Raw genomic sequence first — 14,744 nt, forward strand, 5'->3', positions numbered from 1 at the left:
AGAGTGAACCTCCACCTCCTATTTCTATGAGTAAGAGCTGTTTTTAGGATGCTGCTGCCTGTTCTGGACACTGATTTTGAGATGATTCTCAGTAGGTGTGTGCTTAAGAGTGAGGCTGAGAACACCAGGACATGAGAAGGTGGCTCCACATCACAGGAGGGTGAACGCGGTCCTGAGCCAGTGGCCAGGGCAGTGGTGCAGGGCCCGGCCCCTGACCTCCACCCGGGGAGACTCCACAGAGTCGCAGGAGGAAGGAGCTCGGGGGAGAAGACAAAAGGTGGGCCTGCGGCTGCCGGGTCAGAATGCTAACAGGCACGTGGCCATCAGCTCGCAGAGACCGTGCCAGAGCTCTCTCGACCCCATTATTCAGATGAAGTGTACTCTCTCCTGTTCACTCTCCCGTTTCAGGCTTCAACCCTAGTTGAGCCCACGCCAGGAGTCTTCTGAAAACAGTCCCCACCCCTCACAGACCTGATCCTGATCGGGGCCCCACGACCGGCCGCTGCTACTCCCTCCTTGTTTTGAGCCTCTAGTCACCTGCCTGGGAATCGGTACTTTGTCATGGGTCAGTCACACGTGTCCTGAGAGAAGGTAGGTACTGACCCAGGTTCCACCCAGCCAGGATGCACAGAATGTGACTAATGTGCGGCTAATGTGTTTAGGTCAAATCTCTAAGCACCTGATCGCCCCATTTCCAGTCCACGCCTCTCATGACCCTGGTTCCGATCTTCATCATAGCAGCCAGCTCCGGGCCGGAAACTGGGAGCTGCACCGGGGCTGTTTCCTTCCGAGTCTCTTCCAGTACTGTAGCGGAAGCCCCTCGGGCAGACGCATTCATCGCTTCTTCAACATTATCACAGCTGGGGCCTATTGGAGCACCAAACACAGCAGGTGAGCCAATCAGGAGTCACAGTTTCCTACTCTTAATATATTTTTAAGTAATTATTAAGTATTAATGAAGATAATAACTTTAAAGAATCCATAGTGTATTTTTTAAATCAGTACAACAAATACTATAAAAAACTGATGATCAGAATTTTGGAAAAGGCAAGGGGAAGACAAAATACCTAAATATCTAAATACATTATCAGAAGATGTAAAAGATATAAAAATACTCAGAAAAGCATTTACTCTCTTCTAGGGATTATGCCCTGCTCCAAAAAGCAAAATGATTTAAATTAGAAACGCATGCATTAGAGGGGAGGGTGTAGCTCAGTGGCAGAGTGTGCACTTAGCGAACAGGAGGTAATGGGCTCAACCCCTGGTACCTCCATTAAAATAAAGAAATAAATAAACCTAATTACCTCCTCCTTGCAAAAAATAATAAATAAATACACACATAAATATTAAAAAAAAGAAAAACATGCATCACATATTTTTATTACAATAGAAAAAACAAAAGATAACCATCTAGCTGTCAAACGGTGAGACATGAACCAGCTTTAATTATAGTACTGGAAACAGACAAGCTAACAGAGCAGGCCCGAGGCTGCTGTCCTCAGAAAGGCCTGCTTGCAAGGCTGCCCTCGGTTGGCCTCTGAGAACCTGGATTTTGCCAGGGCTCCCACCATCCCCTAACCACCAAGAATGCGTCCCTGGGCCTCGACTGTCTGCACAGACCACATGGTGTCTGCTGAAACCTGCTTCCTTCCGGGGCCTGGAACTTACCTGAGTGCCAGGCAGACGTACCTACATGACTTGCCTCAGGGAAAGCCCAGGGCACCGAGTCTCCACACTTTGCATGTGAAGACAACACTTCACATGTGTGCTCACAGCACCTTGCTGGGGGAACAAAGCGCATCCTGTATGTCTCCACTGGGAGAGGACTTCCATCTGGCTTCCCCAAGCCTTTGCACTTTGCTGATTTTCCTGTCTTCATTCACTGTAATAAATCTTAGCTCTGAGGATGACTGTGAGAGTTGTTAGCAGATCACTGGACCTGGGAGCGCTCTCAGGAACAGGGAGGGCAGCGCTCGGGTTCTCTAGAATAGCCCTGACTCAGTCAAGTATCGCAAAAGCATTGTTCAGCAAAAGGAAGAATGAAGGGATGGGACATGATGAATCTGGTCCCTGGTGGCCACGCAACACCCACAGTGTAAAACGGAAGCTAAGCTGTCAGTTGGGAGAAGTAAAATTTGCCAATATATTTGAAAGCAGTAAATTCAACCCCATGAGTTGGCCTGCTGGCCTAAGTGAGGGGAAAGCCCATCCCTGGTGACCCCGTGGTCTTCCTTCTCCCACCAGGTGGGAGGAAAAGCGCCCCAACATTCCCAAAGATGGACCTGGGTGGGTCAGAAATGTAAAAAGTTTGTGTTCCTCTCTCCTCCAAGAGGGAGAAAAAAAGGTTATTCAATTCCCAGGGCTGGCGGGGGAGGGTACAGCTCAGTGGTAGAGCGTGTGCAGGAGGTCCTGGGTTCAATCCCCAGTACCTCCATTAAAAAGTAAACAAATTACATTTTAAAAAATCCCAGGGCTGGAGTAAAGCTTTAGATAAACTGGAGGAAAACAATCTTTTCTTCAGCCTGGCAGTGTCCCTGTGAGGCCCCAGGACAGGGATGGGTGGCAGCTGTACTGTTAACCCTGAAACTGCTGAATCTCCTGCTAAGGGTTTGAACACATTCTACAATAAGAAAAAAGAAGGATCCTTTATTTAAGTGGCTTTGTATTTTGTGGCTATTATATGTGGATGTATACATAAAAATCAATATAAAATATTATGTGCTTATCATCTCTTATACAAAAGATGATATCTCTTTTGTATATCAGGGAAAATGACAAATACATGTATTCACTGGACACAACTCTCTTGCTTTTTGCAGCCAGTAGGCGGGTTTGGAATTTAAACTCTTGAGTACCATTAACAGAGGAAGCCCCCATAATCAATGATGTGTGCTATAATTTCTACCTATTGGAGCCTCTGGAAAAAAGAGAGACAACATAAAAAGAAACTCATTTCCTAGAAGGAAATATACTTTTAAGACTTTTTAAAGCCATTTTTAGTTGCTAATGAGTTTAGTTGCTAACTCACAGAGGCTGATGCATATTTCTGAAGGGGTCATGTGGGCACAAAGACTGATAAAATTGAAGCGCTTAGGAAAGTCTTGCTCTCTGATTTGGACTTGGAACGCTGGCCCTGCAGTACCTCAAAATTTCAGGCAAAGAACAACATTATAAACCAATCAGATCTAACAGACATGTAGAGACACACTATGCAAAAAGAGAACACCCACTCTTCTCAAAGACACAGGGAACACTCTCTAGGAAAGACTGTATGCTGGGCCACAAAACAAGTCTCAATAAATCACACAGAATAAGATCATACAAATTATCTTCTCCAATCACAGTGAAATGAAACTAGAAATTAATAACAGAAGGAAAACTGGAAAATTCACAGTATGTGGAAATTAACCCCACACACAATCAGCTAAAGAAAGAAAAATCACAAGAGAAATGAATACTTTGAGACAAATGAAAACAAAAACACAACATACTCAAACTCATGAGATGCAGCAAAAGCAGTGCTAAGGGGGAAATTTCTATCTACAGAAGTGTACATTAAAAAAAGAAGATCTCAAATCAGAAACTTTACACCTGGAAGAACTAGAAAAGTAAGAAAAAAGTAAACCCAAGTTAGCAGAAAGAAGGACATAACAATTAGAGCAGAGATAAATAGAAAATAGAAAAATAGAATCAATAAAACCAAAAGTTCGTCTTTGAAAAATATCAGCAAAATTGACAAACTTTTAGGTAGATTAACTAAGAAAAAAGATGCAAATAACTAAAACCAGAAATGAAAACTGGAGACACTGCTACTGGTTCTATAGGAAAAAAAAAAGAATTATGAGAGCACTATGAACACCAACAAATTAGCTAACCCGGATGAAACGGATAAATTCCTAGAAACACACAAATTACCTGAACTGACTCAAGAACAGAGAAAATGTGAATAGACCTTTAAGTAAAAAGACTGAATCAGCAATCAAAAAACCCTCAACAACAACAACAACAACAACCACCACCACCACCACCCCTCCCCAGGACCAGATGGCTTAACTGGTGAATTCTACCCAACATTTAAAGAAGAATTAACACCAATTCTCTAACTTTTCCAAAGACATGAGGGAACAACTTCCTAACTCACTCCATGAGGCCTGCATTACCTTGATAACAATAAAACTGTATAACACTGCTCAAAGAAATGAAAGAAGACCTAAACAGTTATAAAGCTATCCCATGTTCATGGAATGAAAGACAATATTGTTAAAACGGCAATATTCCCCAACATGATCTATAGATTGAACACAATCCCTAGAAAATCCCAGTAGCCTTTTTTGCAGACATGTGAGAACCAGCCCTGAAATTCATATGGAAATGTAAGGGACCCAAAATAACCGAAATAATCTTGAGAAAGAGAAACAAAGTTGAAGGATTCACTTACTGATTTCAAAACTCACCACAAAGCAACAGTGTTCAAAACAATGTGGTACTGGCATAATGACAGACACACAGACCAAGAGAACAGAACTGAGAGTCCAGAAATAAACTTAAACATCTACAGTCAAATGATTTTTTGACAAAGGTGTTAAGAACTTGAGAAAATAAGGGGCTTTTCAACAAATGGTATTGGAACAACTGGATAGCCAAAAGAAATAAAGGGAACCCTTATCTCACACCATATTAAAAAAACTTTTCCTTAAAAGGGATCAAAGACATGAATTTAAGACTTAAAGGAGAAAACATTATGGGTAATCCTCAAGACCTTGGATTTGGCAATGGTTTCTTGGACATGGCATCAAAAGCACTAGCAACAAAAGAAAGACATAGTGGGGGAGGGTACACAGCTCAGCGGTGGAGCACATGCTTAGCATGCACGAGGTCATGGGTTCAATCCCCAGTACCTCTATTAAATAAAAAATAAAAATAATACACCCCCCAAAAACAAAGAAAAATAGATAAATTGGACTTAATCAAAATTTAAACCTTCTATGGATCAAAGTAAAATGAAACCCAGAGTGGGAGAAAATATCTTCAAATCATACAACTGGTAACAGTCTAGTATCCAGAATATGTAAAAGGTCCCTATAACTCAGCAACACAAACAACCCAATTTAAAAATGGGCAAAGGACTTGAATAGACAGACATACAAATGGCCAACGAGCATGTGTAAAGAGGCTCAGCATCGCTCAGCATCAGCGAGTGCGGAACAAACCACACTGAAGTACACTTCACACCAACTAGGGTGGCCTTAACCCCAAACCAAAACAAGACAGGTAGTAACTAGTGTCGGCAAGGACACAGGAAAGCTAGACGCCCTGGTCCACTCCCGGCAGGAATGTGACGTGCTGCAGGGCTGTGGCACAGTCTGGCTGTTCCTCAGCAAGCCGAACACATCACCACGTGAGCCTGCAACTCCAGGCTTAGGTATGTAATGAAAGAACTGGACACAGGTGTGCAAGCAAAAACTTGTACATAAGTGTTCCTAGCAACACTACCCACCATGGCCAAGAGGCAGATAAAAGCCAAATGTCCATCAGTGGATGAATGGATAAATAAGATGTAGTATATTCATACAATAAAATATTTTTTAGCCATCAAAAGAAATGAAATACTGATACACGCTAAATGAAGTAAGCCAGTATGATACAAAAGGCTATGATACCTTACGATTTCATCGATACGGACAGAACAGGCAAGTCCACAGAGACACAAAGCAGGTTTGTTGTTGCCAACAGCTGGGGGAGTGGGAACTCAGGAGTCACTGCTAGACGGATAAGGGTTTGCATCTCAGGTGATGAGAAAGTAACAAAACCAGACAGCAGTAATGCTTGCACCAGGCTGTGGATGTGCTTACTGACAACAAACTATAAACTTCAAGTGGCTAAAATGGTAAATTCATGTTATTTGTGTTTTACCACAATTTTTTAAAAGTTTATTAAAAAAAAAGAAAGACATTGAGGCAAAACCTTAGCGTTTCCAAGAAGGACTTAGGGATTGCCAACCCACCGATGAGCCGGAGCGCGGTCTGAGTGAGGGCGAGCATGCCGGAGTTCAGCAGGAGGCTCAGGTTGTGGGCGCCGTGCCGCAGGGTGAGCATGCTGAGCATCACCAGGAGAAAGCGAGCTTGCGGGGTGGTTCCCAGGCTTGGTCCTGATGGGTTCTCATGGGTAATGGTTTGCAGGGGGACAGGCTGGATACCTAAAAAGCATTGGTACCTACATAAATTTCTTATGCGTGGATATAAGAACATACATGATGCAGAAAGTATTAGCAATTTTTAAAAAATTCTGTCTTTTTCAGTGGATTTCCATAGAGTGTGGACATCGGGCCGCCCTGCAGTGCTTTGTGATAATTTTACCACCATCACTCCAACATACATCTGTCTCCATCTGCCTACAAAACTCACACTGCTCCTCCAAACAGCCCTGGTGCCTTACTCATTTCATGTCCAATATAAGAGATAAATTTCACTTCTCTTCCACAAAACCAATCCTACCACTTCTCTGTAGATGCTCCAACTGTCCAGGAAATTAAGTATTAATACAGGATACACGTTTTAGGATATATGGTGTAAGTAATACAGACAAAAATGTTAAAATGTAAATGCTTTGTATTAGGGTACTACAAGATTGCATCTTCTGCCAAATTTTGGAAGGTTTTGTTTAGAATTTGAAAAAGCTTAAAGCAGTTTAGATGATCATTCTAATATCCAAAGTTATTAAAGTCTTCAAAGCAAAAATCAGCACTTGCAAGTTTCCAGAACATATAATTAAGAGCCAAACTATGAACAATGATGACGTGATCGCAGACATTGCTCCAAAAGCAATTTTAATATAGCCTTTTAACCATCAGATTTTTAACTCACCAAGCTCTTTAAATTTGGCATTTGCATCCATCAAAACATTTCGAATATTCTGAACAGCCCAAGCATACAGCTTGCCAAAAGTTACTTCAAGCAGCATCCGATTAAAAGGTGGGATCAAATCAACATCCTTTAAACAATCAGTAAGGGGTTCCCTTTCAAATAAAGATGAAGAATTTTACTTAGAATACTGCCAGATTTTCAACTTAAAATAGAACAATGCTTTGTTGCCACAGCTCCCTTTAATCAAGAAAAAAATGTTATAAAGTTTTACCCTATATCAATCCCCTCAGGAATAAGTCTTTGCCATCCACAGAACATAGCATATTGCACAGATGGAAGTAAGAAATTTTTGGCTGCCAGTTTTAAAATTGTATCTATCCCTTCCAGGCGAACCTCTGCTCTCTCCAACTGCAAAACATCAATGCATGCCACCATTAGGTGTGGTACGTATTATCCAATGCAGGGAAGAATGTTCTTAGCAAATTTACCTGCTTTAGTAGGCACTTTCGCATTTTTTCCACATCCACTGGCTCTTCTTTGAGGGCAAATTCAGCGATTGTGCTGAGGAGTGCGGACTGCGGATACAGACCCTGAACGTTCTGCTTCAACCATTTGTATTTGTGAACACCGGTGACAGTACTCAGCAGTGGCTGCCACTTATCCTGACAGAGGAAAACCACCGTCACCATTAGTTAACCCTATTTACATTAACGTCTGCTCTAAAACAATTACTCAAGTGAAAGATAAATGCATGCCAGTAGGTTTAAACCGGTAAAATATTTTAAATTTAATAACTAATTTATGGTAAAAATAACTATGTCATAAATAGGCTTATAAGTGAATTTATGATCTCTATACTTACATAAAACAGGCTAATACATATATATACTTTTATATTGGAACAGGCTAACCTGGCTTACAGTTAAATTATCATCCATTTTAATAGTTTCAGGGACAAAGACAGTTTCTGAAGCTAAAAATACATTCAATGAATGAGTGAATAAATGAATGAATGAATGGTGAACAAGTAATGACACAATGTACTACTAACAGTAGAAGGAAACACTTCTATGGCTATGGGTCGACCAGGGCAGCGTAAGTCAAGTGCATTAAGCATCATTAAGCGTCACTGCAGCAGTCACTCCTGCTTCTAATGACCCACCATACTCTCTGCAGATGTTCAAGAACAAAGGGACAATACACGTGGATTCCTTTTCAATGTGTTGTGTTTCTATTCAGTCTTAGAATCACAATACGTAACTTCACCTTGGGTGATTTAATTGCAATGGGTCTTTTGTCCACATTTATAGGACTGTGAGGCAAAATGCAAGCTTCTTCTAAATCACTCTCTCCATTTCCAATTTTTTCTTCATCATCGGTAGATTCTGGCTTCTTAGGAACTATGTTTAAAAACATCATTCGTTGTAAAAAAAAAAAAAATCATTAAATATAATTTAAAATAAGAAACATTTAAATACGCATGAAGGTAAAGGATATGAATATTTTACTTCAAGAAACATAAATATTATTGTCAAATGCTCAAACTACAAAAGTAAAAAACTATCGTAATTATTCCCCAGTGACATCCAGTGATACCACTCTGCCACTCCATGTCAGGGACTGAAAGACAGTGACAGTGCTATGAGGGGGAGAAGCCCTAAGAAGCCCTAAAGGGGGAGCCCAGGGGTCGGCAAACCTTTTCACAAAGGGCCAGACAGTGAATATTTTAGTCTTTGCACGCCGTTTGGTCTGCTGCATGAAAAGTAGCTCACTTTATTTATGGCTGCTGCAATTTAAACTTTATACAATGTTCATGTGTCAAACAATTATTCCTCTTTTGATTTTTGTTAATAATTAAAAAATGCAAAGCCCAGTCTAAGCTCATGGGCAGGACATAGCAAGTGGCAGGTGGCATTTGTCCCCAGACCTCAGCTTGTCCCCCCCAGACTAGTGCAGTGGTTCTGTCACCAGTGTGCCAGTGAGTCAACTGGATGGTTTTTGCTATGTTAGCCTTTTTAATTAGGGAAATTTCTATTAAATTTGTGAAGTGATATGACATGATGATATCCCATCAGCACTGCCCTTGGCCAGCTCTGGAGAACTGAGCTCCGAGCCCCTGGCATGCCCTGCCTGAGAAGAGTGTTTCTCTGTGCCTGGGGTGCAGGATCACACTGGCCAGTGTGACCAGGCAGTTCATGCTAACAGTGTGACTTATAGTGACTGGCTCTTTCTGCTCTGGGAAGAGCCTGGGTAGCTGAGAGCAATCATGCTGGCCATGCATGGCCACATGACTGACCCCCAACAACCACCCTGGACACCAGGGCTCAGGTGAGCAACCCTCCTCACATGTTACATGTCACTGCTGAGAAAACCAAGCATGACTCTGTGTGACTCACTGGAGGGAACACTGGAAGCCCAGGCCTGGTCTCCACTGGAATTCCCTCCATGCGCCTTTCCTTTTGCTAATTTTACTCTGTACCCTTTCACTGTAATAAATGGTGACCATGAGTGTAACAGCTCTTCTGAATCTTGTGGAGCCCTACCAAGTCATCATATTTAACACAGCACCAGTAATAAATAGTAATTATTTACACGTTACAATTAAATATATAAACCCACAACAAGAAGCTTTTAGGTGACGATGTGAGCTCAGAGTCCAGGGAGGCTGTGGCCAGCTGGGAAGGGGACCGTCCTCCCTCCAGCTGCGATGCCCATCTCCCGGGTTTCACGGCTGCCTGGGCTAAAGGGATCTTGGAGGTGTTCTTGCCACATTTCCTGAGCCAGAGCATCTCCAGGATTCAGATAAGCTGCGGTTTAACGGTTTGCCCAGAAACAACCAATTCAGGGTGGCTTCCAAAACAAGTTAGTCTTTCTTGACATTATTGTTTGTAATGTCCATTAAAACCTCAGTAATTAATATTGCTGAATAAGCTGACCTGGGAATAATTCATAAGAATATAATCAGAAATTTCTGTAGACTTGTTTAAAATCACAAGTGATCAAATTACAAAGTATTTTATGTATTTTCACTCAAATTTTGATTAATACAAAACATTCTTCTCCATATCCCTACAGAGCTGCTGTCTGAAGATGGTAGTAACTCCTCTGATTTCTTTTACAACTATCTTCCATGTATCAGGATACTCAGCATTTCCCAAGAAAAACATTTCTTCACAAGAATGGTTAAGATTAATTGAACAATCAAACATTTCCACATACCTTATTACCAGGACAAGTGATTTAAAAGAACACTTCCTTTCCCCCATCAATTTAATAAAGTTTATAATATATTCAGGATCAATGTATCAGTTACTAAATCATAACACACTCAATCCCAAAGCTGCATCATTACCTGATTGTCTTGGAAAAATAAGCAGGATTTGTACACTTGACCATAAATACACAGTAACAAGCACTGTGGTGGTTCTGAAAATGCCACGTGAGGTGAGCAGCAGCCAACAGCTTCACTCAAACCACAGCCAGCCACGTGGGGACACAGGCTGACAGCATCTTCCTGCTTTTTCCCTTCTTACCTCTCTTCTTCCTTCGTTCTCGAATTATCTTCTGAGCTATCCTCCTCCAACGGGGCAAAGAACTTAACAGTTTAAATTTGGACATGATAGAGAGGTCATTACAAACTGCAGGTCTCAGTTCATTGAAGAGGAACCTCAAACGTTCAATGACTGGGGCACACACTTCCTTGTAAGAACGGCCCTGTTCTTGATGTGTCTACAAAGTTAAATACAAAAAACCTTAACAAATAACCCTACCAGCCGGCCACAAGGCACAGAACAGGGAGGATCCCAACCTACTTACCTTAATGAGCGAGCACTTTGCTTGGTAGACAACTCTACACACATCCACTACTGACTTAGGCAATGCTCTGTGCTTTCCTTGCTCAATGCCAAGCGTGCCTGCGTGAACTAAAGATAATGCCACGTGACCTGTAAAAGACATTGAGAAGAAAGGGAGGGTAGGAACGAACGTGCATTACACGTCAACTGAAAGATCTATAGTACAGCTAAAACAGTGGGCTTCATACCTAAATCTTCATGCTTTAAGAGACAACATAACAGCAAGCGGCCGACCTCCTCCACGGGATGCTCGGGGGGAAAGGTGATCGGTGTGGTCAAGTGGCACTGCCGACAGTACCTTTCTATCTGACACAGAAAGTCCTGCAACAGAAACAGCTGGAGGTGACTTCAGAGCCACCCTCGCAACATTGCCAGGAATTCCAAAGCAGGTGCCACAGCTTCTGATGCACCTGCGATCTGTGATCCTTCTGAAACCTCCCTGGCATATTGAACTGAACCAGCCTCTCACCTCAAAACCAGCCCTCTAAATAATATGTAAACAAAGTCCGTGCTAAGCTAACCAAAGAGCATGAAGATGTTCACACACCAAAGTCCGAAGATAAACTGAGGGACCCTGAGTGTGGGAAGGCCTCGCCCACCTTCACATTGTGATCCTGAATGTTATTGTCGGCAATTGCTTGCAGGAAGGCCTGGGAGTGGTCGCCCAGGGCCCGTCTGTGGGAGCAGAGCCGGGATTTGCTGGCAGGGGTGCCGCCGGGAGAGCTACAGTGGTCTTCGTCTTTCTCCTCGTTGTAGCTGTAGTGGATTTGGCTGGTCTGCAGGCCCCCGGAGAAGATGGAAGACTGAAGCCACTCTGCAAAGTGCATATGCAAACATTACGCAATAAGAAACCTGAGTGCACCATTCAGAAATAAATATAAACACACACAAAAAAGATAAAGAACTAAGTGCTTGATTTAGGAGGTGAAATTCAGCATCATTCATATGAAAGCCGCATCTAATGACTTGCTTATAATTCCTCTATGAGTGTGAAAAAAGGTGACATTTTCTGGTTATTCAATCTTAAGTACGGTATCAGAACCCAGTATAATAGTTGCAGTCCAACATTTACTGGATACCTGCTCAAGCATGGAGCTGCCTGGATCCACGGGTACCACTTGAAGACGGGGACTTTGCCTTCTAACAGGGAGAATAGCACTGAGGCCCCATTCACACGAGTGATCACTCAATCTCAGATGGGAAAACCACATGCTGCAAAGAACTACAGGAAGTATGAGTCTGCAGCAGCAAGCTCCCCACTATTGGGAGGGACGGTAAGGAACTTGCTGCGATCTGGGTGAAGACAAACACACTGAGCATCCAGGGTGAGGAGCAGCACGTGTGAAGGGTTCTAGGAAGAAAAACATGCTCAGGGAAGCCACATCCCCTAGAGCATTAATCAAGGAAGAATAATGAGAACTACTCAACATACTACACAGGATCTTAAATCAGGGCTGGGTACTTGGAGACCTGACGCCCAACAGACCACAGAGGAGGCCTGTGTGAGGAACAGGCCAGGCTCCACGAGAACACACCACCCATCAGAGCACGTGCGGATACTCATCATCACTGCGGTGATAACTGGAGTGGAGTCACCAAAAAACAAAGCATCAGTTTGTATGTAACTAGAGATTTTTTTCCCAATAATTTGGGCTATCAGAATATTCCTCCAAAACCCAAGCTATCAAATCTGGGATGCACTCAATGTGCTTTCACTGGCAATTTAGATTTTAGAGCACCCACGTGCATTCTCCAAAGTGTCACGTTAATTCCTCTAAAACACAAATGTGATCAGACGCTCCCTGGCTCTCTCCATTTAGGACTCCCTCTATCTCTAGTGGCTCTAGCTGTCCCAGAGGGGACAGACCCCCACATGCGGGGGCCCACAGCATCTTCCGCTCCCCTCTGCTCTGACACTTCCCAGGCTCTTGCTGACGAGGAAGCCTACCTGCAAGCTGAGAGTCTACAGGTACTTGGAAGAAGAGGACAGCCCACCCTCGCAGAGACTCTGCAGGAGCGGGGCACCCCGCACACACACCAAGGGTTCGCTTTGGAAGGCTGGCTGACCAGCACCACGGCCACCACTGCCCACTAGACCTACCCCCTGACCCTCCACACAGGGACACGAGCAGTGTGAAACTGGCTTTCTCAGTAGTGTCCTCACACACCCAGTCTACTGGGACTCCAGTCTCAGGGTGGCTCCACCTCCATCAAGGCTTTCTCTCCACCACCCCTGCCCTACCTCCCAAAACACTTATGAACATCTGCATTTTATCCTCTACCACCGTGCAGCCTGACCTGCTTCATGTCTGGCTCATCACCACCCAAGGATCACTTGAGGGCAGGGGTGTGTCTAATTCTGTGCCTACTACATCCTGAGTGCCAGACACCATAAGCCACACTAGTAATTAGTCCACAGATGCTTGTGGGATGGTCAGCGGGACGACAAACGGAGAGATGTACAAATATGTAAAGAAATATTTAAACCTATCTTATGTAATACAGAGAAATTTTAATACTCTAGGTGATTACAAAGGCTGCCGTCCCCCAATGTATTTGATTTGAGTCTGGTAAAAACACAATCCCTCAAATAGACCACTGTTGCCAAGAAGAACAGCCGAGCCACGTCACGTGGATTTCTGGGCACGCAGGGAGACGAGCCCATCTGTTACAGGACGTGAAAGTGAGACCACGCGCAGGACCGGCCTGTCTGCGCGCCCGTCAGCTCCCTCTGCTGCCACAGGCACGAGCACGAGCCGCTCCCAGCTGCTTCTAACTGACCAGTGTCGTCTCTCTGTCCTTGTTTTCCCTCATCAACAACTGTTTTGATTCTTCCTCTTCTGCTCTTAATGGCACTTGTGGCTCAGCTGATATAACCTGCCCATCTTTCAGCAGGGAACAGAATTTTCCTTACTGGCGCACTCGACCTCCACAGGAGACAGCGGCGTGCTCATAGCTAAATAGGACGCATGCAGCCCAAGGAGCAGGCCCAGGTTCCGTTCAGTGTCTATCAGAGGTGAGGACAGACTTCCCAAATCTGGTATGGTAACGACTTCTTGGTCAGGCTGGGGAACATAAATTTCATCATCAGTATGAGAAAACAGGGCTAATTAAAAATATAAAACAATGGTGTTTATCCTAAACAAGACATTCTGCCACAATAAAGACTATATCCTGTAACAGCTCAGGCTGCCACCAAAATAACAAAATATATGAACCACACACACCCTGCAAAGTAGTCAGTGAAGGCACAGGTCTACTGGCAGAAAATCCAAAGCATGGATAAATGACCTAGCTAGAAAATTCCTTAGGAATTAAACAGAAATTTCCAGAGTAATTGTATACAATGCTACAGAAAATACACTCAATTGTTACAGGTATAAGAAACCAAAAAGAAACAAAAAGTATGAGATGACAAGTACTGCTGTGAGTCAGCACACTGTGACCACACATGTGGAAGAAATAAATGTATTCAAACAAAGAGTAAGCCCAGTTAGAAAACAGAGTTCAAATGAAAATAATCTTAAATTTTACTTATAAATTGTCTAATGCGACTGGCAAATTCCTCTCTTCATAAAATGCTTTAAGCCTGACCTTTGTGGAATTTCTTAAGTTTTATTATCTCTGTATTCGTATCTGGAAAGCCAACACCAATATATAAATCCCAATGCTCATGAATATGTAGGAAGGACATATTGCTATTCTAGAAAATTACACAATAAACATCTCAAGTTGTTCTCCCACAATAAACATCCCAAGATGGTAAGCTCTTCCAAATTTCTACACAAGATTGCAATAAAATCATAAAGACAAAAGGTTAACCTCAGTATGTGTGTGTGTGTGTGTGTGAGTGAGAAACAGTCTACATCTCTTACAAATTAAAAATTTTTAAATAATTTTTCAGGGGGTGGGTAGCTCAGTGGTAAAGCACATACTTAGCATGCACAAAGTCTTAGGTTCAATCCCTAGTACCTCCAATTTAAAAATAAAAATTTCAAGGCCAGCACATCATAAATCTTAGCATGAA

The 14,744-nt window shown here is 42.9% G+C and overlaps 1 protein-coding gene across 4 annotated transcripts in view; it reads right to left on the bottom strand.

Moving 5' to 3' along the window:
• Positions 1–14,744, bottom strand: part of HERC2 (HECT and RLD domain containing E3 ubiquitin protein ligase 2) — a 176,474-nt gene that overhangs the window by 82,187 nt on the left and 79,543 nt on the right. For all 4 annotated transcript variants that reach the window (XM_064484642.1, XM_064484644.1, XM_064484643.1 and 1 more), the window contains exons 26-36: positions 13,632–13,782; positions 11,317–11,531; positions 10,906–11,038; positions 10,680–10,807; positions 10,397–10,592; positions 8,130–8,263; positions 7,352–7,525; positions 7,135–7,271; positions 6,864–7,015; positions 6,005–6,196; positions 680–867 (exon numbers count right to left, since the gene is read on the bottom strand). In XM_064484642.1, the coding sequence (XP_064340712.1) occupies positions 680–867; positions 6,005–6,196; positions 6,864–7,015; positions 7,135–7,271; positions 7,352–7,525; positions 8,130–8,263; positions 10,397–10,592; positions 10,680–10,807; positions 10,906–11,038; positions 11,317–11,531; positions 13,632–13,782 (1,800 nt within the window). The remainder of the gene's footprint in view (positions 1–679; positions 868–6,004; positions 6,197–6,863; positions 7,016–7,134; positions 7,272–7,351; positions 7,526–8,129; positions 8,264–10,396; positions 10,593–10,679; positions 10,808–10,905; positions 11,039–11,316; positions 11,532–13,631; positions 13,783–14,744) is intronic.

The sequence above is a fragment of the Camelus dromedarius genome, chromosome 4 (genome assembly GCF_036321535.1).
Source record: "Camelus dromedarius isolate mCamDro1 chromosome 4, mCamDro1.pat, whole genome shotgun sequence".
Lineage (NCBI taxonomy): Eukaryota > Metazoa > Chordata > Mammalia > Artiodactyla > Camelidae > Camelus > Camelus dromedarius.